At 47.5% G+C, this 24,820-nt stretch overlaps 2 protein-coding genes across 5 annotated transcripts in view; one reads left to right on the top strand and one right to left on the bottom strand.

The window, feature by feature from the left end:
- LOC120960127 (POU domain, class 6, transcription factor 2-like) overlaps nucleotides 1-18,581 on the top strand; it is a 54,082-nt gene extending 35,501 nt beyond the window's left edge. The window contains exons 3-11 of one of the 4 annotated variants that reach the window (XM_040384101.2): nucleotides 11,201-11,435; nucleotides 11,550-11,828; nucleotides 11,905-12,742; nucleotides 12,827-13,284; nucleotides 14,262-14,442; nucleotides 15,200-15,256; nucleotides 16,358-16,441; nucleotides 16,677-16,813; nucleotides 16,884-18,581. In XM_040384101.2, the coding sequence (XP_040240035.2) occupies nucleotides 11,201-11,435; nucleotides 11,550-11,828; nucleotides 11,905-12,742; nucleotides 12,827-13,284; nucleotides 14,262-14,442; nucleotides 15,200-15,256; nucleotides 16,358-16,441; nucleotides 16,677-16,813; nucleotides 16,884-17,020 (2,406 nt within the window). In that variant the 3' untranslated portion in view covers nucleotides 17,021-18,581. Of the gene's footprint in view, nucleotides 1-11,200; nucleotides 11,436-11,549; nucleotides 11,829-11,904; nucleotides 12,743-12,826; nucleotides 13,285-14,261; nucleotides 14,443-15,199; nucleotides 15,257-16,357; nucleotides 16,442-16,664; nucleotides 16,814-16,883 lie in introns of all 4 variants that reach the window. The other 3 variants (XM_040384100.2, XM_040384103.2, XM_040384102.2) reach the window with 3 other exon arrangements.
- A 65-nt stretch (nucleotides 18,582-18,646) lies between these two features.
- On the bottom strand, nucleotides 18,647-21,027 carry LOC120960128 (UNC93-like protein). Its single transcript, XM_040384104.2, has 7 exons — nucleotides 20,629-21,027; nucleotides 20,274-20,566; nucleotides 19,956-20,193; nucleotides 19,735-19,894; nucleotides 19,386-19,650; nucleotides 19,117-19,279; nucleotides 18,647-19,049 (listed from the first exon to the last, which is right to left on the bottom strand). Exons 1-7 carry the CDS (start codon nucleotides 20,880-20,882, stop codon nucleotides 18,956-18,958), a joined length of 1,467 nt encoding a protein of 488 aa, XP_040240038.1. The 5' UTR covers nucleotides 20,883-21,027; the 3' UTR covers nucleotides 18,647-18,955.
- Nucleotides 21,028-24,820: the final 3,793 nt, after the last annotated feature.

The following is a 24,820-nucleotide window of genomic DNA, read 5'->3' as shown; positions in this document are numbered from 1 at the left end:
TCCATATGCGGGGTCCATCTTGCTATTGCCACGGCCGCCAAATATCGATGCCGAAAACAAAAAAAAAGGAAGTGCGGAAAAGTGGAATGGCACACACTAGCGCGGCGCAGCAGAAAAAAATATCGATCCTAATCTAAATGCTCATAAATGCTGCACAATGACGCTTCCGGTTTTTGTTCGCGCAAAACTCATTCTATTATCTATCCAGCCGCCCGCGCGCGCTCTGATCCATTCGCGGCACAAAGCGCGAGGCATGAGAGCGTCAGGTGTGACCGGTTCGAGGGTGAAAAATGACTCGAAACTCCCTCCGAGAGCCGGTGGTGCCAAGAGATCCTAACTTGTCCTGCCCGTGATAGAAGATCAGGAATGGGAGTGCAACAAAAAAGGGAACACCGGTTTCGGTGGGAGTTTGTTTTCTTTCCTTTTTTTCACTCCCTACACCCCATTCCTCTATTATTGGGCGTTGCTGCAGAGAATTTGTACCAACTGTCCTCTCTGTGTGTGTGTGTATTGAACAAAGATACGGGAACCCATACGAGAGGACATTCGTAGGCAACAATGGACACCCCTATACCCCCCCCCCCCCCCCGCCACCCAGTTGTGTGGAATGGTCAATTCGCGAAAACGAAAACCGAATACAATCCGCGGCGATGGCGTAGTAATTAAAATTAAATCCAAAATGTGTGCAAAACTCCATTCCGGCATCATCTATGTTCTGTCTCTTTGGTTGGACAAAAAAATATCGTTCCAAAACCACCACCCACCCACCCTACTCCCGGAAGGGCCCCTAGCGGATATGGTAGTCAAAGGGAGGGGGGAGCAAAAAAAACAACAAGAGGAGGAAATCGTACACACACCGAACCTCATCGATGGCACTTCCGCACACTTTCGCGAAAAAGCCATTTACGGTCGGACACGGTGGCCACACCACCCTAAGCATTGAGTGCTGCACGATGGAACCGTTACACTGCCAAAAGCAAAGTATGTGTGTGGGTGTGCATGTGTGGGGAATGGGGTGACGGAAATAATAAAAAAGCACCAAAAAGCAAAATGAATAACGTATCTCAAACGTTGCAGCACTTACTTTGATACGGCGCAGTAGCCTTTTTTTGGGGTATTTTTCGGCGAATGCCGCCTGGGATACTGACCGAGAAGAATGGAAGAGGCGGGATGGGGGGGGGGGGAGTTTGTGTGCGCTCGCGAAGCAAAAGAAAAACTACCGCGATGGGTGGTATGCGCTGTCCGGGGTTTTGGAAGATTAATCTAAATACATGCGCCCTGGTGTCGTACGCGCGCGCTCCATAAAACGAACGACCGGCCGTGATGCATTTCGGCTCACTCACACACACACACACACACACTCATGAGGGGTTGGGAGTTGGGTGGACGATCAGCAAGCCCTTTTTTTCCTTACGCAAAAATGACATTCGCGATTTGTGCTGGAAAATGCTGGAGAAGCGAGAAACCTCCACACAATCGCGCGCGCCGTTCGCTTTTTGCATTATAAAAACAACACTGATGCCGTCTCCTATCCCATCTCCATTTCCGGTTGTACCCGAAACGGGGAGGAATGGGTCAGCGCTGATGGTCAGCGTGAAAATTACATCCTTTCTGGGATACGAAGGAAGCAGCGAAGGGTGAGACAGTTTCTGTCCCGTTTCCGTAATTCCGCACAAATTCGCGAACCCACACACGCGAAATTGGGCATTTTTTATTCAGCATCAGGGGGCGGGGTACGGGAGCAAAAAAAACCCCGGAAAAACTTTTCCTCGAAACCGTTCTATTTGGGAAGCTAAATCAAACTGTATTTATTCCCCACACTACTCCTTCGAGTGTCCACAGGGGCGCGCGGCAGACGGCAGTTGTTTGAGCAGAAAGTGGGGAAAAAAATGTGGCCAAAAATTTCAATACACTAGTCCCCAGTTGGTGGTGTACGGGGCGGGGTTGTTATTCTTTCCCCATTCCATTGGCGAAGCGATTCCAAGCGAAGAGAGAGAAGCCGGAAAAAAACCATCGCCTACGTAAACGAAAAGCGTCAAATAAAAATGTATTAAGCTACTGCTACCACCCATCATACTTACACTCCGGAGAAGGGAGCTAGTTTCTCCTATGTCTACTTCGATTTTGCGTGACGCTCCAAAGCATCCCAATAGCTCGGTGCCCGTTCAGCAGTCGAACGAAGCGTATGAGCAAAAGAGAGTCATGGGCAAAACACTCATGGCAGGGAAAAAAAATATATGCAACGATCCCTTGCATGATACTGGACGGGTAAAAAAGAAGCCTCTCGCCAACGAAAAATGACCATTTGTTCGTTAATTTTTGTTCGATTTTCTTTTTCTCCAGCAGCAGCAACAACAACAAAAAAAAAGCACAGACATTTGCCCCCCCCAAAAGTACTGCAAAACTCTCCACTACAGTCTCCAGCTGTGGGCGTATGGGAGAAACATACACTTTGGATTTGGAGAAAAAAATGTACATATGCCTCCTCCTTCGCCCTCAAGTCCTCGAGAACTTAACTTTTCCAGCTACGACTGCCCTCAGTGAACCCTCCACCCTCAGTGAAAGGGTATATCGTTCGATATAAAAATTTATTTAAATATAAATGCACTTTCGGAGGTGGAGCGAACGATACTGTGCCGCCTTTGCCACCAGTGCTGGCTTGCAAATTCTAATTTTTATTTTCTTCCCCGTCCCGACTGCACAGGTAATTGGATGGAGGGATGGATGGGTCGGAAAAAAGGACACTAAAGCCACGGAATTGCTTTCCATTATGTTGTGTGTGGGGTGCACACATAGGTGGCACGGGTGGTCTAGGGGTCGATTTTTTTTTTATAGTGGAAAGGCAGAAACATTCCAGAACCGGTGCCACTTGCAAAAATCATCCCAAAACCCGGGGAAAGGCGCGAGCGAGATCGTTGTCCAAAATCCTCCAAAAAAGTGTGACACAGAGGACAGGGGAGGAGAGTGAAGTGGGGCGATTTTGTTAGTGGTTATTGCTTGCTTGCTCTTAAGCTTCAGGAAAGGAGTCCACAGAAAAAAAATACACACACCCCCAACGCACATACATGATTCGATCGTTCTTACGCGTCGAGCTGCGTATGCAGCACGGGTAGAAAGAGCGGAAAAACTGCAATAAAAAAGCACTTCCACACACAAACGCACGAAACGCACCACCATCACCTAGCGAGAGCCTAATGCTGTGTGGGGCTGTTTCGGCATGCGTGCATCGTCCTCTTCTATTCATTTCAGGGGAAGGGGATGTGAGGATGTTAGGGGACGAAACTAGATCCGCGAGCAAGTGTGTGTGTGTGTGTAGACGCGTACGTAATTTTCGGCCTACTACAAAACGGGGAAAACTAGCCACCCGACACTGATCGGGTAGGGCTATCTTGTGCTGCACTTTTTGTCTTGCCGTCCTACACACATATACACCTTTAGCGGAATGGACCCAATCGCGAACGGGAGCGCTAAGGGCGCGCAATCACGCAGTGGAATGGAAATAGGGCGGGGGAGGGGGGCGGGGGCAGCTATGTTCCGTTGTTTTTATTTTCCCTAGTTTTTCGTTGGTCACATTTCATTTTCTTCTCCACTGACGGTCGGTCAGCCGTACTCTATCGCCGCACCGCTTTTGCCTCATTTTAATCTCGATTGTGTGTATTTTCTTGTTGGTTTTTGAAACGCTGTGCACTTCTGTGTGTGTGTGTGTGTTTATGCATGTATTTTCCTCCCCACACATGTGCGCTTAACTTTGCACTTTTGGTGATCGGAAACACAAAAATAAAGGGAAAAATATCCACCTTCTCTATGATGCTTGCCGTGGCGGGTGGCGTTTGGGGGGGGAGGGTAGGGGGGGAGGGAGTAGAGGCAAAAAAATCACCATAAAATCCTCAAATGCTCTTCCCACGTGGAAAGCTTCCACAGCTAGAAATGACCGCAGTTGCTGGCGCGGGGCGTGTGCAGTAGCAGTATGAGGTTTAGAGAGGACGAGAAAATATGCAAACTCTCTCTCTCTCTCTTTCTCTCTCTTTTTCTCCTTCGTTTTCCCTCATCCCTTATCTACAGCGCCCACCATCGATCCATTGGTCATCTTTTCCGAATGGGAACCAAGCGATTTTTCTCTACGAGTATGTGTGGTCTGCGACTCTTGGGGGGCGGGAAATGTGGATGGAAATTCTAACGTTCAAACTCTCCAATCACACACAAACACACGCTCACACCCCGCTGCACACCCATGCTTTGGGTAGAATTTCCAAATCCATGTGTGTGTGTGTGCCTGCGACGCTGTCCAGGGGACATCGCTTTTCCGAGGGTCCGGGAGATGTTTTTTTTTTATTTCTCCCAGCAGCAACACTACCCAGCTCATTGCTTACTTTTTCGGTTTTTCTTTGCAATGAAGTACACAAACAGGCGCACACACACACACTGGGCAGTGGATGATAGTGTGTGCGGGATCGGTGGGTGGACGCCCGCCGAGAAAATACATAACAAAGCGCGTGGACTGCAAATATATCAACGGCAAAGGCTCGTTCGAGTTCGGGTGCCGTGTGTGCCGCGGATTTTTATTTTCCCGATCCCCTATGCAATGTGTGTGTGTCGGTGGGTGGGTGGAGTGGTACTTTGGGTGCCGTTTCGGGGGACCCATCCCGTCCGTTGACTTCTTTTTGTGGTGAGAAATAAAATCGCAACTGCAAAGGAAGCGCAAAAAGCCACACGGGAAAGCGGGGTTTTCCAGCGGGGTTTTTGTTTTCCTTTTTGCGTTTTCTCAGCTTCCGTGACTCTTTCTACTGCGCTTTATTCTTTGGGTGGCTTGGTGAAAACCCGGGTTTGGCTTCCAGCTTCTTTTTTGTCTTTTGGGCAATGAGATTTTGAGTTGATTTTCTCCTTCTTTATGGTGTGGTTCGCGAAATGCGCAACAACAAAAAACCTAGCGATCCTGATCAACAGCGAGATGTGCAAACGCTCGTCTCCTGTGTCCCCTTTTGGCCGCCAACTCTTTTGAAGCGAGGGGGGGATGATAGAGGGGAAGGAAGTGGAAATCGTGTTTGGACATACGCACACATATGTGAACAGCCAGCGCCAAGGGCCACCTTTCGCAACAGTCGCCCAACAAGCAGCCGGCAGCTGGATGGCAATGAGATGCGATTTAATTTTTTCCCACTCCTTTGCATCGTTTTGCGCCGAGCTTGACGGAAATTTCGCGAATAATGAAGCCTCACAGTCTCTTCTTTACTGCTTGCATATAGAATGCTTTTCAGCCAAAAATGGTTATGTTCATTTCGTCGCGCTGATCGCCCATTCAGGAATGGAGTTTGATATAAAACATTGAGAAGTAAAAATGTTTGCATTTTTTACCATCTTAGTGTTACTTTCACGCCTTTTAGTATATTTTAAACATTTTTGAAACACATTCCCTTCTATTCCTATGCACAAAATACATTTCCTTTCTGTTAAATCGTAATATTCGCACATCTTGCCGGAATTTTACTGTACAATCTACAGCGAATAGTTTGTGCGAGCACAGAGTACATGCGCAAGCATAATACATGTTTGTCCATAAACTACGATCAGGCCATTCCCCCTTGGTACCGCAATGCAATGTGCTCACAAAAACCAGGATCCAGAAAAACCATAAAAAAACAACCTCCCTTCATCAAGCCCCATAACGATGCAAACGATGTTACATTTTACAGGCGCGCACAAATTTCGGACGACGACGACGAGATATTAATTCATGCAAAGCATCTAGCCAGTGGAGAGAGGGAGAGGAGAAACAGAGAGAAAGAGCAAAAAATAACCAAATCCCGCTACGCCCAATCCAATCAAACTCGCGCATTGCACGGTTTTAGCAGGACACGCGGCATGATTCGCTCTGTTCCGGTGCAAAACAAAACCGCGCAGCAAAAAACACCTTATTTTAGGACTCGCAGCGGCACTGCAAAAACAAAAATTGCCGAGAAAACTTCCCAAACGCCGGGGCCCGGGCACATCTAAGCTGCCATCAATATTCGCGAACACACGCGCGCGCCCAGCCTCCGCTCCAGCCTCCCGGCCAAATGTCGTTCGCCAAAACAACTTCTAAGCCAGCCACCGGGGTAGCTGCCAGTGTGCACGGGGAAAATTTGATAACGGCTGCAATATTTTGTCCGAATCACACCTTTGCAGGCGTGAAATATGGACACGCCGAAGGACACACACCACCACCCGGGGTAGCAGTGAAGTGGCACCACACACGAAACCCCACTTTACACACACTCTCCCCCCCCCCCCCATTCTCTTTTGGAACGGTGGCGGGAAAATCGAATGAAAATCTGTCTAGCGGAAACGTGGAAAATGTGTTTGAAAACGGCAACAAAAAAAGGAGCGTTGGTTGATGCAAATAATACACACACACACACAAGTGAGCAAAGTTTTGCCCCGCAAAAGCACTCTCTGTGGAGATGGAACGGAGCCAGCGATCCGGGAAGAGGCAGAAGGAGGGCACTGCGAGCATGCAGGCGAAAAGAAATTATGGCAAAAATGGAATTACGATCTCCCGCTTTGCTCCCTCGTACACCCCTACTGCCCGCCCGCCAGTAAAGTAATGCACACCACCAAAAAACAAACAAACTTACAAACAGAGAAACAGAAGAAAAAAATCAGGCACACACAGATATAAATTAAAACATCATCGCGCATAACTCTTTGCGCGCAAGGAGCAGCAGCCCAAGCACACGTGGCCTGCTACGCTCGAGCTGCTTTTTGTGCGGAATGTTGGCTGGGCAGCGGTATCGATGCGCATGGAATGGGAAGACAAGCGTAAGAGACTGGCTGATGTTATTATTTTTTCGCCGTGAAACTCATGGCGGTGGGAGGATAGTGTTTTTGGGGGGGGGGAGAGGGTGCATCCAGTTGCACTTTGTGGCACTAGGTAGTACCTTCCCCATTCTCTTTAGTAATAGGATAAGGGGTGATCGTTTTTATTTCCCCATTTTTCCACTACTCTCTCTCTCTCTCTCTCTCGCTGGTGCGGCCGTTACTATCCATATTGTACTTTACAACATCGTTCATATCGACAAAGTCGTTTCGGGGAATGATGGAGTGTAATGTGAGGAGAGGGGGTTGAAGTGATTTGCTATGCACTACCTCCAGCCTCCCACCCGCCTTCTCCTGACCTGACTACATTACCAACGACGGCCAACGACGACACATCGTCGCGCAAAGTTCGCGCAAACGCTTCGTCGCTGTAATGTGGCTGGTCTCACGCGCACTCTCACATGTCCACAGACGTGGAAGAGTTTCCTCGCATTAAAAAAAAAACGAATAGAAAAATCACAAACACACGGGGACGAGCAAAAAAAAATGCACTAAAGCGTGGGGTGGAGGAATGGGAGTCGAGCAAATAGAGAGAAAAAAAAGTCAACGTAATAAAGCATTAACATTGCACACATTATAAACATCACCCGTCGTACACGAGCAAAAGTAAAGAGAGAGAGAGAGAGAGAGAGTGCAAGGACGGAGGGTGGCCATTCCGGCACCCTCGATGGAATGAAAAAGTCAAATTCCCTTCTTTCGGCCGCCCTTTCCTTTCCCACCGCCCCAGCACAATGAAGCGGACGTGTCCTGTCAACGGGCGCTTTTTTTTAATCGTCTTCGTCTACCACGGTGCGCATATATTGGATTGGAGTTTTCTATGCTTGCAGGCGGGAGCGAGGTGCAGGTGAAACGGGGGGTGGGGGGGTGCTTTTCGCGACAACGACGGTGTGCGCGATGTCCGTCCGTTCCAACATCTGGTCATTTGCCTGGGCAGTGGCTGGACTTCCCATCCATCGTCTAACAAACGCGTCGTCGTCGTCTATCGTCGTCCATCGAACGTAGCTATAGCGAACAAAATGAATGTCAACTCGGTGGGAGGACGGGGGTGGAAGGGTTCGGTAGAAGGAGGGGAAAAGGTAAATCGCGCCCTCGTTCGCGCCCTGTATTGGTCCGCCAGTGGTCCTGGGGGAACGACTTTTTTTTTGCTCTTCTTAACCCTTGAATGTTTTCAATTCAAACATTCAATCACGGGAAAGCGTTTTACGCCAGCACAACTAAACGACGTGTCAATCGATTCGAATCGAACACAGTTTTGTGGGGCGCACGTTTACCTTCAATTCCATTGAAGTTGTGATTTATTGCACAATTTAACTTAACTGTTTCTTACTCGCCAGTTCGTGCAATTTGTGAGCGAACGTCACATATCGACGCTACCTTCTATCCCCTGCCAATGAAGGGTTAATTTACTCATTTGAATTTTTCCTGCACAAGGCAGAATGATTATTCTTTCCCATGTACAATGTACGGGGCAGTTTTGTTTTCGCTTCTTTGCTGTCCCTTCACTCCCCAATGCGCGTTCCCCATTCCTATTGCTTTCCCTCGGCTAAACATTCCTTCTTTCTAGTGCGCTTTTGTTCCATCGCAATTGCCTTCAACGTGCGCGCGTAATTTCGCGCGTTTCGTTTTCCAACCCTCCACTCTCCTCTTACCCCCCCGCACGACCGAAACCCCCTCGCGTTAGATTCAACTTTATTGTTGATCGTAATCAACATCAACATCGACTCATCTCCTTCGTTCGTGTTCTACCGTTTGTGGGGACGCGGCGAGTGAATGCAGTGGGTGTAAAAAAACGAAGAAGAAAATAAAAATCTACACACACACATCGCATCGCATCGCTTCGGACAGAGACGTATGGTAACTGAATTTAAAACACCCACGCCTTATATCATTATGGCGATTATTATGCGACTGGATAAAGGTCTGCAGAGACAGGTGTAATGGCGAGGGGATCCTTTTTCTCTCTTTTTTTTGTTCGTATGGCTCTGTTTCTCTCTGTCCTACTCACACCCGTTATATCTTTTGTGCTGATCTTTTCGAAGCTTACCTCATTTCCATTCCCGCGATGGACAGCGTCCATCTAGGTTACGGGGCGCATGAAGGGAGCACGGGGAAATCGCGTCCCCGCGTCGTTCATCAATACATACCGCCCCCGGTTAGAGGAGGGAGGATATTGCACACGTAGTGCTGCACCCTGACGCGAACCTCAATCATCCTAACGCCTCGAATGGCAGGGACAACGATCCAGAACGAAAATCGTCCGAGCCATACTAGCGAGTAATCATGATTCCTGACGGCGCTGCCGCGCAAAGACGGGGAGGGGAGCTTGGATAACGCGACTGCAAAAAAGTACCCCTATTTTTCTCTCACCCTTCCACACACACACACACACAGAAATGGGTGGGATGTTTGAGTTTCTCGCCATCCCGACGATAATCATATTTCTCTAGGCGCTTGCTGCTAGGCGAAAATATTTTACACAAACATACACATACGCGCACACACACCCACACGCCACCCACATTTTACATGGCCACCCCTTGCTAGACCGCGTGGAAGGCAATCACCGCTGTCCGTCACCATGCCCACCCCTCCTCCCCTTCTCCCGCCCTCTCTCATTATATCAGCAACTTATCGATGTTTTGCAATCCAACGATGCATCTGGCCCTGGGCCTGGGCCGTCCTTTTGCCCGTATCCTTGCACTAGAAAAGCGGCCGATTGAGGGAGAAGCAGCAAAGGGGTGCGCAAAGGTGGAGGGGTGCGACTACCATTGCATCCATCGCTGTGGAGTACACCGTGCGGACGGCTTAACCGGCTCCTCGTCCTTAACGCAGCGCTTGTGTAGTAGCCTCATCAGCTCGCGAGGGTTACAGCGAGAGCGAAAGAAAAACGATAGCAAAAAAAAATCGCAAATTTGCTGGAAAAAACGGGAGGAAAATTTCCACACACACACACACACACACACACACACACACACCAACACACGCGCTGGCATATGAAGTTACTTTGTGGGAGGAAATTGATGAAGGAGAATCGTTTGCCGCGGGTTGGGAAGGGAAACGGGGAACAGGGAAGGAGACGCACCGGAGACTTAATAATGCTGCCGCTCTGGACATGGCTCTCGATGGTCCGGCCGTCCGTCCATCCGTTCGCTCGTTCGCTCGTTCACTGCAACCGGGCCCGGGCAGCTCGGGCCAGTTCGTTCATTAATTTGGTGAAATAATTAAAATAGATTGGACCATCGTCATCGGGTCCGGCACCGGGTGAGAAGGTGAGGGAATGTGCTGCGGAGGGGAACGGGGGTCAATATGAGAGGAGTGGACAGAGCCCCAGCCCCGCGGTGTATGGTATGGCGCACTGAAGTTAAAAATCAACTCATCACTAACTAAGGCCGATAAACATGTGCTGCTGGAAATATGGTTTGTGTGAGTGGGATATTTTTTCCCTTTCCATCTCTCTCTCTCCCTCTCTCTATTTATTTCTAAGAGGGCAAGAAAGAGGGGCGAAACGAGTGTCAATAATATTATCGCTTCGAACCGTTTGGTGAACCCGGTGTGTCTCGATGTGAGTGTTTGCCCGTGCTGACGTTTGATTGCAGATTTTCCTTCTTTATGTTCGTGTTTTTCCACACACACTCATACACGGTACCGCCATACGTTGAGTGGATAGGGTTCGAGGTGCCTTCAGGGTAAAATTTGGCACCCGGCGACTCGGTGTTAACCAAATAAGGCACTTTGTGTGTGTGTACATGTTTCGGTTGATTTTCCACCCTGTGATATGAAAATTTTGAAATAAAAATTAATCGACGTTTAGTCTGTTCGGTTGCTTCCATCAGGCTGTTTTCTCTTCATTTCAATCTTTCTCATATGAGATTGGCATTGTGATAGAATGATTGTTTAATATGAACTTGTTCGTTATGCACAGATAGTATACAATAGTTTACGGAATATCAGTTTAATGTGATATTGTTAACATTCAACTAGATTTCTTATAAACGATTAGTTGCTTTTGCGAGGCATATACTTTAAATCTCTCCAGCTGGTAAGATTCAACAAGTGGTTTAGAAAAATATGAAGACACGCCTTCCTTCGTGGGATACAGAAAAACATCCAGCATGAGATTCAACAAGAGTATTAAGGCATTAAAAAAGAGACAGAGTAAGAGAGAGCAAGAGATCAAGTGTCTCTACTCTTTACTTATTTGACATACAAAGCAATACGTTTTATGCTGTGTCCAGTAACACATCTAATTTCATAAATTGAAATTAATTTTGAACGAAATGATACTTTAGTTGCTTTGTACATATTACCACAAAACTAACCCAATCTTCTGGCCTTTTCTGCCCCACAGAATAGAAGACGAAGTGAGCACTGTAGCCGGTCGAACAGTCCATTTCTCAACCCAACGCCGGCCGATCTAGAGGGCCGGTGTAGCAACAGCAGCAAACCGACGGGAATCCTGCGTACCGTCGCCCAGGACAAGATGTCGCCACTCTCGATGCCCACCGGCCCGAGCGCCACATCGACGACGGCCGCCGCAGCCGCTGCAGCCGTGGCCGCCGCCCAAGTACACCTGAACGGAACTAGTGAGTACATATCGAACACCACCGCCTCCCGTGCATGTGCAACACCCACGAGCGAAGGTTAAGCTAACACCACGTTCCCTCTCTCCTGTACACCGCCCTCCCATTCCTTTCCAGTGCAAGACATGATCAATCTGCAGAAGCTGCAAAGCCTAGCCCAGCTAACGGGGGCAAGCGTTCTCGGGCCGAGTTTGGGGCTGCCGACGTCCCCGCTGCTGGGCAACTCTCCCCTCAACCTAAGCCTCTCGGGTCAGAACCACAGCCCGCAGGTGTTGGGGCTCGGGCCGGCTGCCCCAATTGCAGCGGCCGCACCCCAGATGCCTCAGCTGCTGCTCGCGTCCGGTCAGATTATGCAGGGCATTCAAGGTGCCCAGCTACTCATACCGACGTCTCAAGGTAATGCTCTGGCTGCTGAAAAGTTTCACTCCCACTAGGGGTACTACAGTACGCACTTGATCTATTCCGATCCTAGGCATTGCAACTCAAACCATCCTGACGATCCCGGTCGGACAGCAGGTGATATCCAACATGAGCAGTGAGGCGCTACTACAATCGCTGAACTTTAACAACTCGCTGAGCGAAACGCTTAGCTCGCAGGCGGCCCAGGCGGCCGCGGCTGCTGCTGCCGCCAGTGGTGGTCTCTTCGCTCCACCGAGGGATGCCCAGGGAACCGGGTCCGGTGGTGGGTTGCTTTCGACGCAGCTACTCAGTTCGGCTGCTGGAGCGCACTCGCAACAACATTCCCCGAAAGGTTTGCACTACGCCAACCATCACCACCATCACCACCATCACCATGGAGATGTGAAGTTTAAGCCAAACGCTTCCTCCACCTCCTCCTCGTCCTCCTCCTCTTCATCGGTCGTGGTATCGGGGGCGAGCTGTATGCCCTCGGTTCATGATACCCACCGGCAGCAACACCTTCCGCCCGGCCACTCGCTGTCGTCGGCGTCTGCCTCCTCCAACACGCTCGACCATCGTTCGGCGGTCGCTGGACGCATGACACCGGACATGCATCGGGTGAAACTGCAGGCGGGCGACTCGCCGAAGCGAATCTCGCTCGTCGCATCCTCTCCACCCGTGTCAACCCATAGCCGACCGGCCAGCTACGCCTCCTGCTCGTCCTCACCGTACGACAAATCGATGACGCTGAAGCGTGCCCTTTCGCCGCCGGCCACCCTGAACTGTACCACGCCGAGCAGCAGCAGTAGCGGCAGCGGCCACTCCAGCAACGGCCATCTGCAGGTGAACGTCCACAGTGCCATCAGTGCAGCGAGTCCACGCTCTCCATCGGACGCCAGTGCAATCAACAGGTAGGCTTCAGCGCTACAATCAATGCACGATCGATCGATTAACGTGTTCTGTTTGACTTTTCGGTCGATGTTTCTCATCTCCAGACTTGGTCTACCGACTGGTGGAGTGGATCTGCTCCCATCCAAGTCGAAACTATCGCCCGGTGGTTCGTCCAGCTCTGGCCTACCGCTCACCAAGGATCAACCTTCAAGTCATCCCCATGCGTCAGTCTCGCCATTGCACCACCATTCCTCCTCGGGACCGTCGGCACCGGGATCGACTGGTCGGCCAGGGTCCTGCGATCTGGAGCTGATAGAGCAGCATCACCACCAACAGCAGCAGCATCACCGGGCTCCGTCGGCGGACGACCTGGAGCTAGAGAAACCGTCCACCGTCGGCAGTAGCAGCGGTACGGTGCATCAGCTACAGAAGCGATCCCATCACAGTGCAGCCAGCACGCCGCCACCGAAACTGAGCCCGGCCGGATCGACCGGTCGGCTATCGCACAGCGACGACGACGATGACGACGCATCGAACCACGAGTTTCTGGAAGAGCATCCAAGTAAGCCAAAGGTTTAGTTCTTCTGATTTTAGCTGTCAATTTTTCCGTAGTTTCTAAGAACAGAGTGTTTTCCAATGTAATAATCGTGTTAATGTGTTGGAATTGAACCGAGCGACTTGAAACTGAAATGAGTTGAAAAATGAGTTGCCCTCCGCTGTTTGCTCTCGATCAATCTCAATTAAATCGAGTCAGCGGACGTCATCGTACCCCGATCGTTAAATCTCGATCACAAGTGCTTCTACCCTTTCAAAAAATGAGGCACATTTTCGAACCTTGCCGTATCATAATTTACTCTATGTTGTCGTCTAACCGTTCCGTAACGAAAGATTAAGTTCACTGTCCCTTCGGCCCTGCATTTACGTCATCGCACAAATAAGATCGACCCTCATTCCGTGCGGAAAACGGATTGCCGGCTGAAGCATATGTCATTCGTGTTCAATTCTTTACAAACTCGCCCCCGTTCCTGGGCCCTCCGTTCTTGGCTGCAGGCAGCAGCACCGGCAGCAGCGACACATCAGGGACAGCTTGAGCCCGGCTCCACGAGTCAATTAATTTGACATTCTTTATTAACGCTTAATTTACGCTAAACATTTCCCTTAATGTGCTTTATTAGTCGCGTTCCTGGTACTTTCGGTACGGGTCCGGCGACTCCAACGCGCGCGCTCGAGCGTCTTTTTACATTATACATGATTGTAGAACATTTGCTTCTGTGGCCACCGGTTGATCGGTATGTGGTGGGGTTTTGGGATGGGGTTGGGCTTGCCAATAACGTGAGTTCAATAATATCACTCTTTCGCTCTCTGTCTCTTGCTCTCGTATCGCGTTCCCACTCCGGTTACAGCTTCCACCCTTGTGCCAGTGTGCCTTGGTTGGTCTTGGTCTATATTGGTTTAATTTTCTTTACCTCCACTCTCTCTCTCTCTCTCTCTCTCTCACTTTCTTCCCCATCTTTTTTGTCCGCGTTCCATCGGCTCCAGATGAGTTAACAATCAATCAAACTAATTGCAACGTGGTGGACGGTATCGATCTGGACGACATCAAGGAGTTCGCCAAGGCGTTCAAACTGCGGCGACTGTCGCTCGGGCTCACGCAAACCCAGGTCGGCCAGGCGCTGTCCGTCACCGAGGGACCTGCCTACAGCCAGAGTGCCATCTGCAGGTAAAAATGCTTTAATTATTGTTCACTCAAGAGACTTGCATTAAGTAGGGATGGTTAGGGCAATTTGTACAATAACCAAGTTTAAGATCAAAACATTGTTTTCGAACACAAAAAGACAACTGAAAAAAGTATAATATCTTGAACAAAGCTAACTTTAATCATTAACTTGAGTAAATCATTACGAGCAACACGTTTTTTGGCCTATTCAAAATTATTCCCATTGCCCAAAAAAACATGCATATATTTATGTATCCGACCGGTTAACACACACGTTGCCAGGACATTGTTTCGTTCCGCTTAGCATTTCGGACAACGGCTCACAACGGTTCGCTGGGTTCCGGGCGCGGCTTCGAGGTTAATCGACATTAATTAACCAACCGACCGACGCGACCGCCGCGACCGACGCGAGTCCGTTGTCCGGCAGGCTCTTGGCAACGGACGTTCCGAACAAAACCAAAAGCATCCGTTACACGCTGTACTTATCGTTTGTTTCTTTCCATTGTTTCTTCCTTTTCTTCTTGGTTCCTTTTCTTTCTTGGTTTGGTTTTTGCCAACAAACAAACAAACAAACAAAACCATGCTCACAAAAATAAATCAAACAAACACGTGATGTTGCCATCCCCCGCCCAAAACTGCCAAACCTCGTGAACTGCGCCGCTGACACACCGAAACGAATCAACACACATTTACCAACACACCAACACATACATACTTCATTCATACACACATACGTACACACATACGCACACAAAACCAGTGCTCTCGCCGCCCAGATGTATTGTGCAGCGCAACTTTCATCGCAGCAGCAGCAAATGTATGTATTAATTGATATCAATATGGTAGCAATATTCCGTTTTTTTCTGCTTTCTTTGCTCTTGTTTTGTTCCTTTCACCCTTCCTTAGCCCCTTTTACTTTACACGCTTGGCTGTGTTAACCCACACACACACACATTTTCAGTTTCAATTGGCTTTTGGTTTTAATATGCTCTCCGCACAGCGGTGGTGTAGTAGCAGCATGCAGTAGTTAAGCATGCATCTATAGATATCAATGGAACCACACTAACACATCCCTCAAAGGTAAGATTCGTCGCCTCCCGCCTACTGCTTTCCTCCATCTCTCCCGCCCAACCCTGCCCTTGCACTCGATGGCGCACCGTATTCGACTCACCCCGGGTCCCGCATTCCATGCCCGGTTAAACGAACGAAATTAAAAACCATTAACATTTTAATGAGCGTAAATCAAACCGACATCGGGTTTAATTTTCGAGCATCGATCATCAATCGAGCGCCGTCCTTCGGGAGCAGTTAAGCAATGTTAGCGAGCGAAAGCAACAACAAGAAGCTGGTTATTCGCAATCTCTTTTATGTACCACTTTATGCAAGTAGATGTAGTTTTGTCGTGCTGTTGTTTACTTCATACGATCCTTTTCTATTGACCAGCAAAGGTAAGCGTAAGTGTTCCCATGTTCCTTGTTATTTTTATTTCTTTTTCGCTATTTTACTTTTTTGTTTTGTACTTTTCGTATTGTTTTAACTTTATTTTATCGATTGGCCAGTGAGTTGTGTATGTTTATTTATTCACTTTTATTTAGTATGGTTCATTTCTTTTCACCCGTCGTTTAACATTTGCAAACACTTAACAAATTTGATCAATGTCCTGGCAATCTTTTATACCCTACTTCCTTCTCCCTCTTACTCTCTCTCTCTCTCCTGTTCCCCTTCTATAGATTGGCTGTAAACTAAACACTAGGGTACTGTGTTACTGTTTCGTATGGTTTTATTGGTATTCATTTTCTGTTCTAGTTATCTTGTTTACACACTAGTTTCAACACTTATACGTTTCTTTTCTTTACACACTTGTTTTCTTTTTTCTTTTTTCTTTCCACTCAACCCACCCACGTCCACGTCGGGGCAGGTTTGAAAAGTTAGACATTACTCCCAAAAGCGCACAAAAAATCAAACCCGTGCTCGAGCGCTGGATGAAGGAGGCGGAAGAAAGGTAAGCACTCGATCGGTTAGTGAGTAGCGTTGCAAATGCACCATTATTTAAACTAGAAGCTGCCGAAACAGGCAACATTTCATCCATTTAATGCACGCTTCCGTTTTCTTTTTATTCTCTCTTTCTCTCTCTCTCTCCTCTCTTTTCGAACTCTGTTGTGTGGGTTGTGTGGCTTTCGCTGTGCCGTTTCGCCTTTCCCTTTTCAAATAAACCACGTTCACAGTCATTCATCTAGGTACAAATCGGGCCAAAACCACGTGCCAGACTTTATCGGTGTGGAACCGTCCAAGAAGCGGAAACGAAGGACGTCCTTTACGCCGCAAGCGCTCGAGCTGCTGAACGGGCACTTCGAGCGCAACACGCATCCTTCCGGTAAGGGTTGACGACCATAAGCGGCTGCGTAAAGCATACACTAAAATTAACCACAAAACGCATCTTGCAGGAACGGAAATTACCGGCCTAGCCCATCAGCTCGGGTACGAGCGGGAAGTTATACGCATCTGGTTCTGCAACAAACGCCAAGCGCTCAAGAACACCGTGCGGATGATGTCGAAGAGCTTCAAGATGGAGAATACTTAAACAAAAAACTACACCTACACACACATCATCCAAACCGTGCCCGCGGGACAGACAACTTTAATCGCGAACCGTAGCCATATAAAATAAGGTGCCATTCCGATATTTGAATATTGTATAGTTATGTAGGATATACGGTAGCATGATATTCTAGGAGATACGTACGTAATGAGAGTGATCGTGGCGATATAGGATTGTTTTGCTTTAGTTTTGTTCTGTTTTCCCGGACGACCCTCACTGTGACACAAACAAGGCTTTGCTTCAGATTGGAAATGACCTTCGGTTTTTTGCCTTCCCACCGTTTCTGGTTCCACAAACACATTCCAAGCTGTCAGATAGGAAAAGTGTAGAGAGCTAACGACAGCGGAGTAGTAATGTTGAGTTTATCTCGAAATATGTTGCACCATTGCACAACACACTCCTTCCTTGATAATTGTTTTGTAACATTCGTCGATCGATTCTGTTTGCTTCGCATCTTGTGTGAACTCGTGAAACCAAAGTTCCTAATCTTTATAGTAAGACAACCAGCACACAGAAACCACGTAAAAGAGCAAACAAACCCATTAAACACAACACATTGTCAGCAAAACCCCAGATGGAAAGCGACCTTTCCTACACCCAACTCCCAACTCATAGCTGCTGGAAACTATCTGTACATGATAACTATCGAAAAATGAAGACAAAATCTCCTTATCTCTCTCTCTGAGATACCGTCGTTGGTGTAAAGTATCGCTCTGATTGGAACACTGTAGTTGTAAACCAACCCAATAGCCGTGAGTGTGTAATAATTGTATAAAACAAACCCACAGAAGAAAATCGTCGTATCACAAATGAAATTCGTGCAGTTATCGATCCACTTTCGAGGCGTTTTGTATATTGATTTTTATCAACAAACAGCACATATGTTGTACAACAAATATCTAGTACCGAGTAGCAAGAGTAAACCGTATCTATTTGTTGTGAGCCATTGAAATTATTATTCGTACCGATGAGCATTCATCCCACTACAACAAACGTATCTCAGCGATCAGTGTAAAATGTATGAATTTTATGTTTGCAAGTAACGCTTGTCCCACGAAACCATGAAGAATCTATATCTGTTGGGTAGGAAAATGTGTCAAATAAACATAAAGGAACAACAAAGTCTACAGAGAGGCAGCAGAATCACAAACAGCAACACACCATAGAACAGGAAACAACAAATGCTATGCACCTTATACTATAAACACGAGAGGATCACACGTGGAAGAGTCCAATTAACTGTTTGAAATCATCCAATGAAGCGCAAAACCTGCACCGTCAAGTATGTGGAAAAGATTGAATAAAACTCATTAATAATCGGAACTCGAATCGGAGGGTAAAGAAAGCTGATGATCAGTGTCACGTTGTCACAGGGACGAAGCTGTACGAGTTAAGCAAGAGGTGCAATTTGAGCAGTGTAATGGGCCGGGTCGTCATATCAAGCCGAGAGCGTTAAAATGTAAGATTTAAGGCACCCCCTGTACGAGAGTAATAATTAAAGAACCTATGAAAAATACATTTTGCAATGCAATATTTTGTAAAAGTCGTGTGCGATATGATCACTGTGTATCGGAGCTGAACAACAACAACAACAAACCAACAAACATATATCCGAATAAAATCATTATTCTGACAACAATTTGTGAGTATCGTGAACAGTACGTGGCGAACATTACAATCTAATTTCACATAAAAATGCCCAAAAAGCCTTAATAACGCCTGAAGTCTTCTCACTACTTTTTAGCTGCGTACAGTAGTTTTTGAAAAGGCAAGCTCGTATAAAGTACGCAGCCATTTAACGGTCAAGTTTGAGCTTTTGATTTTCGTTTATCCTTTGCAAGCACTATCTAAACCATACAGAAAGGAACAGAGGCAAAGGATTCTCAGTCGTTCCGACTTTCCTTTACAATTTGTAATTCAGCTATCGTGCGGTTCTTGATCAACAGCTTCAAAGCGCTTTCCGGGATCTATGCGCTTTGCTCGATGTTCCATAAACTCTATTGCCCCGTACCTTGAAGCAAAGAGAAAATATGTTTTATTGAAAGCTTAGGCAAGCGCACACCATCATTGCTACTTACCCGATCGTGCCAACAATCATCACGCCCAGCACAAACAGCAGCTTGTGGAAGGTGGGGAAGAACGAACTGGCTGAGTACATGATTACCGAGCCGCAAGCTTCCCATAATCGAAAGTTACTGAACGCAGCCTCCTCCTTGCCCGGGAACAGAACACCGCTCAGTGCTATAACGGCGAGAGAAAGACAAGAGAGAGGGATAGAGAGAGAAAACATACAACCGCGATGAGAATTCGAATGCCACGAAAGAGGGTGGAAAAAAAAAGTTCGTACAATTGATTTGAATCAGCCAGACACCGTCCGCCAATCCCCAGCAGGCGACGATTATCGAATACTTGTAATACTCGTCGGTCGGTGTCCACAGCAGCATGAACACGATTAGCGCCGCGTGGAACAGGCACGTCACCAGAATGAGCAGCCGGCGGCCAAGGTGCTTCGTGATGTACGGAGTGCAGGCGGCAGCGACGGCATTCGCCAACCCGAAGCTTATCATCGCGTAACCGATGTAGCTAATGCCGAGCCCGCAAGCAACGAAAGACTGCAACGAATGGAAGATTATGACAGCGAGCGCTTGTTAGTGACTGTTGTTAGGATGAACAATCGCAGCTGCAGATGGCGTTACCTTTGTGAAATCGGCCGTTATGAACGCTTGCTCTATGCCGATGAATGCGGTGATCGGTATCAGCAGTAGCTGATACTTGTGACCAAGATGACGCAAGGTGATGACAAGTGTGTTCATGCCGGACGTTCGATTATCGGGCGCTTTGCGCACCATATTGTATCTGGAAGTAGTGTAGAAATATTGACCTACAGCTCGGCATTGGAATTTGCCTTCTGCCTTACCTTTTGAGGGAATCCACACCCAGCGCCACGGAAATGGATGCCGCCACCATGCACGCCAGAAAGATACCGGTCAGACGGTTCAGCTGCTCCGGTTCGGGCCGTTTTAGGTCAATTGCAGTCTGTGCCTCCTGGTGGATCGGTGCAGCATAGTTTGCACCGCACGTTGCAGATATATTCACGCTCGATTCGATCACGCTACCATTCACCGGCGCCGATTCAGTCTCCCCGTAGGACAGCACTGCAAAGAGAGCGGGATTAATTCGACTTGCTAATTCAGCTCAAGGTAATCACTTGTGCCCGACAGAGCAGGCGACGAACCGGTGAATGATATCAAATTGCCCAGCACTTGTGCCAGCTGGTAAAACACGAAGAACAAGCTGAAGAACTTTACGATCAGATAGTCGGTGCGGACCTTGCGCCGCGTGGCAATGCTGAACGCTTCCGCTATGATCGAGAGGTAGGTACACTTGGCGCACCAGAGCGGCCCACCGCCGAACCCAACGGCCAGCCCACTCGGTATGAGCGTGGCAAAGGACGGGTAGAACTGGGCCGCAATGTACGGCATGTAGGCAACGAACGACACCACGATCGTCCACTTGCACCCCAGCAGCCTATTAAGTAGAAGATTCAATTTTTTAGAAACATCCTTCAAGCACTCCACCCGCTTTCGTACCCTATCACCAGCACCGGTAGGAAGAGGTTGGACAAAATCAACGACCCATAGATGCAGGCCAGTGTGTACGCTCCCAGCGATCCATCGTTGTGCAGCGAGCTCTGCAGGTTGGACGTCCCATGGAACGCGGTAAAGTGTATCATGAACGCAATCCCCAGCACGGCAATGTTCTTCACAATGCGCCATTTCTCCCGCGGGCCTAACTTTTCGATCGCTTCCAGCGCGACACTGTCCGTTGGCACTCCTTCCTGCATTGTTTTGTTGTGGTGTGGTGCAGGAAAAACAGTCTAAGATAAACACTAACGCTCACTTTCAAACACTCCAAACACAAGCCAATTAGCACCCGACCGGGGGCAACGTTAAGCTCGTACTAACTCAAGTTCTCGCGTGCGGGCGCACGCGCGTGCTCAAAGCTCAATCGGCTCAGTTAGTGGGGGTCTCCCGCTCATTCACTTATGCAACTGATTAAAACAGGTTTCTAAAAAAAACTTCTCGTCCGGTTTCGGGGGACCCAAAGCGAGGACCCCCATTTGGTACGAAGCTGCCCCTTTGGCAAGGTCAAGCACGGGTGGGAGCTTGACTTTTACTAATCCGGGTGGCATAAATTCATTCGATACTGGGCGGCGGAAGGGGAGAAGGAGGGGTATTTTTATGGACCGTCGCTGATTCAGCGCTGAGATGAAGAATTTAAATATATTCTCAGGAACAGGTTAATGTTCGGATTCTCGACATCGTATTTGAATTCATTAACGCGTCTCAAGATCAGACGCGTTCGTTGGCGCGATAGCGGTTGGGGCCGGCATGCTTCCTTGCAGTTATTATTTATAAGCTCGCACACAGGACTGATTTTATTTTAATTACATTCAGTGCATGAGGTAGCTCGAAACGATCACCTCGAATGTCCCGTTATCGGTTGAGGATGGAATTTGAATTGAGGCTGTGTCCATGTCACTGCTCACCACGCAGAACGACTTTTAAAGCATTTATTTACTTTACAATTAACTATTTAATTTCCTGTAATTAAGTTCATGTGATTCAAATGCCCTATCGAAAACCAAAACAACGGCGCCGTGCATACATTTCTGGCTAGCGCCCTCTTCCGTTCGGTGTCAGAAGCAGGCTATTTCCATCGTGGAACAAACCACGCCCACTTCTCAAATATATGAATCAACATTAAAGCGTGGATGGTGCCGGTTGAGATTCGTGCTTGACCATTCGTTACATTATCGGTCAAATTAGGAATTTACATTTTTTTTACAATTACACAAACAAAACCAATGCATTGAACGCCAATGCTTATGGGAATATGCTTATTCTCAAGACTTGTATAAATTGAGGATGAACATTAATCCGTACAAAGTTAATCATCATTTGGCAACTAAAGGATCTTCCTACAACATTCAACTAATCCTAAAATATGTGTTAAAGAAATACTGCTGAGTTTCTATATAAAATCCAATTCTTTCTCTATTTGACGCACTTTTCCTTACTTTAATCCCCACGTCAAATCCCCATGCGTTTGGCTGTTTAGCACCATTGCTAATGTCGTACCACAACTACTTCGGATCGGATGTGGTGTCAATAAACGCTGACTACAATCCCGGCAAGCACTAACCAACTCGCCAACAAACTTCCCATCCCCGCTTGACTGTCGGTCCATTACTTTGCCAACTCCTGACATCCACCCGGAAACGCGCCGGAAAGCCTCGGACACGTGCTCGCGCAAAACATTTCTCTTGTTTGGCGTTATGCCGCTTTGCGTGAATAATTCTACATTAACCTTACCGCAGCCGAAGTTTCCGTGTTCCGACAGCCGACAACGTTGCCGTCAAGATTAATGGCCCCGTGTGCCACTGTGACGGGCCACGGGCGGGAGGACGGGCATTGTTGAGACACATGCGCCTTCCCTATTGGCAGGAAAGTATCAACATATCGTACAAATGCTGTAGTATCACTGTAAGGGAAGTGTAGTGCAATTGCCCTTCTCCCGGGCGTAATGTTTTGGTACTAGAACTGGTGGTTTTGATGGTGAAAATCCGCGCCTAATCCAGCCGCAATTCCTTTCCAATTATTTTGGGATGATGGGACACATTTATTATCGTCGACGATGATGATGGTAATAATGTTGCCAACTTGGTAATATGCCAGTGACCTTTCGTCACGGAGACTCAATTTGTCACGGGCGAAGGTTGTGTGGATGTGGTTTTTGAATGCTTTTTAATATAAGTAGAAACAATCTTTTAAAAATATAGAATACAAACCGGTCATACAGTTCCAAAACTCGTTGAATAAAAGTCAATTTTAAATACTCCCTGTCACCCACAAAACATGCTTTAAAACGCGATTTGATATGGTTGATCTCCAAGGATTTATTGCGATTTAAAACGATCGACCCCAAAATCGTTCTGCTCGGGCTTTTCCAGCCCTTTGTTCCTTAAGTGCTAGGGTTAATAAAATGCCCAACAATATATCCCATACATTATTGAGACGTTCAATTGGTCACTTCTTTTGCGGACGGCCCCGAAATCTCTGTAACCCACTGCCGATGGTGAAGTATGTTGTGCCGAATCGTTCCGATCACCCTTCGAGTGTCCTTTCCGCCACATTTCCGGCCAGCAACCAAACAGTATCTCCCTTAAGGACGCAAAACTCTAAAAAACATGACCATATGGCTGCATAATAAGAAAATGCTGCTGCTGCTCTTTTGCCTGGGCTGCGAATCCCCCGGAGAAAACCACCCAGGACGACAATCTATCTAGCATAGTCAGTGAGCCGTTAAGAAAAACGGGGCGGTCGGGCCAAATAGCAAATGAAATGTCACTGCGCCCCCGTGTGTTCTGACTTTCCCTCGATCGAGGCTGCGCAAATGCAAAATGTGACCATGGGCATGGGAGTAGTATAAAAGGACACACTTGACGCGGCTCGAGCTCAAAAACCCGCCAGCAATTGGATACTTCTCGTCGCCGTTCGTCGTATAGGCGGCGTGGCACGGGATGAAACCAAGGGCTTCAGCAAACATTAGTTCAATTTTTGGTGCCATTTTGCAGAAGTGAATTAAATTTCCTTGCAAAAGGCTTCAGTCCTTTTAAACAAAATAATTAACAGTAGTGATAAGTCTGAAAGAAAGTGTGTGAAAGTGAGGAAAAATACTTCAAATTATAATTAATTACAAATACAATAGTATAATATCAATTAAAGCTGTGCTTTGAGGCACTGTTGTCACAGGCATTTTTTACGATTCTTTAAATTTAATGGTAAAATTGTTGACAAACACTTAGTTTATACATTATAATTAAAACAGATAAAGATAAAGAAAGATTTCAATGTAAAGAAGGATCTCTTGTATCAATGTAAAAAGTCGCAAAACTTCACTCAACAACTGACAACTGACGATGCACATATCTTTCAAATCTCTTCCCAGCCACTTCACTCAGTTTTGATAATAATTTGTTGTGATGCAAATTTACCGTAAGTGCGGTAGTTTTGAGCATGGTAATCGCATTACACCTCCAAAAAGCCAACAGCAAAAAAATCCATTCACAGCGCCCTAATGGACTCATCAACGTGCCCGAGTGCCAGATATGTCGCTACAAAGAGGCTATCCCCTCCCCGGTACAACAATGTCAGCATCACTTTATTCCTGCCGTTTCAATTAGGCTGCCAGCCTTCAGAATCCCTGCCAGCAACAAATCTGCAATTGTGGTAATGTACTCTACACCTTCCAACAGAACCCGTGCACACCCTCTTCTCCCTTCGAAGGCACGCGCACTCTATCAGCATTTGTCTTGCCAGACGGAGGAACCGAGCTATTGAGAGATTGATCGTATCTGGGTGTTTGTTTCCCCTGGGGAAATGCGCTCCGAAGTGAGACAGTAATTGAACAAGTGTGTGCCTCGAGAGTTGCGAAGGGGAAACAACAACGGGCCGACAAGTGGCTCTGGAACTCTGTGCAGTACATTAGCAATCATTAGGAGAAGGCAAATTAAATTATCGTTGCACACGTTGGTGTAAACACACTTCCAATATGGGGCCATATGGTAAGCATCAGGTCGGTGTTTTTGGAACGATAAAGCGAATTGAAAGCGTTCTGTGGGACATTCTTCGGAGGAACAATTAAACAAAGACTAGATTTGTGTTTTTTTTACAAAACGATAAAGACACTTAACTATTACACAACTTTATTAAATTCAGT

Source organism: Anopheles coluzzii, chromosome 3 (assembly GCF_943734685.1).
Source record: "Anopheles coluzzii chromosome 3, AcolN3, whole genome shotgun sequence".
Classification (NCBI taxonomy): domain Eukaryota; kingdom Metazoa; phylum Arthropoda; class Insecta; order Diptera; family Culicidae; genus Anopheles; species Anopheles coluzzii.
This window is presented reverse-complemented; position numbering and strand designations above follow the sequence as displayed.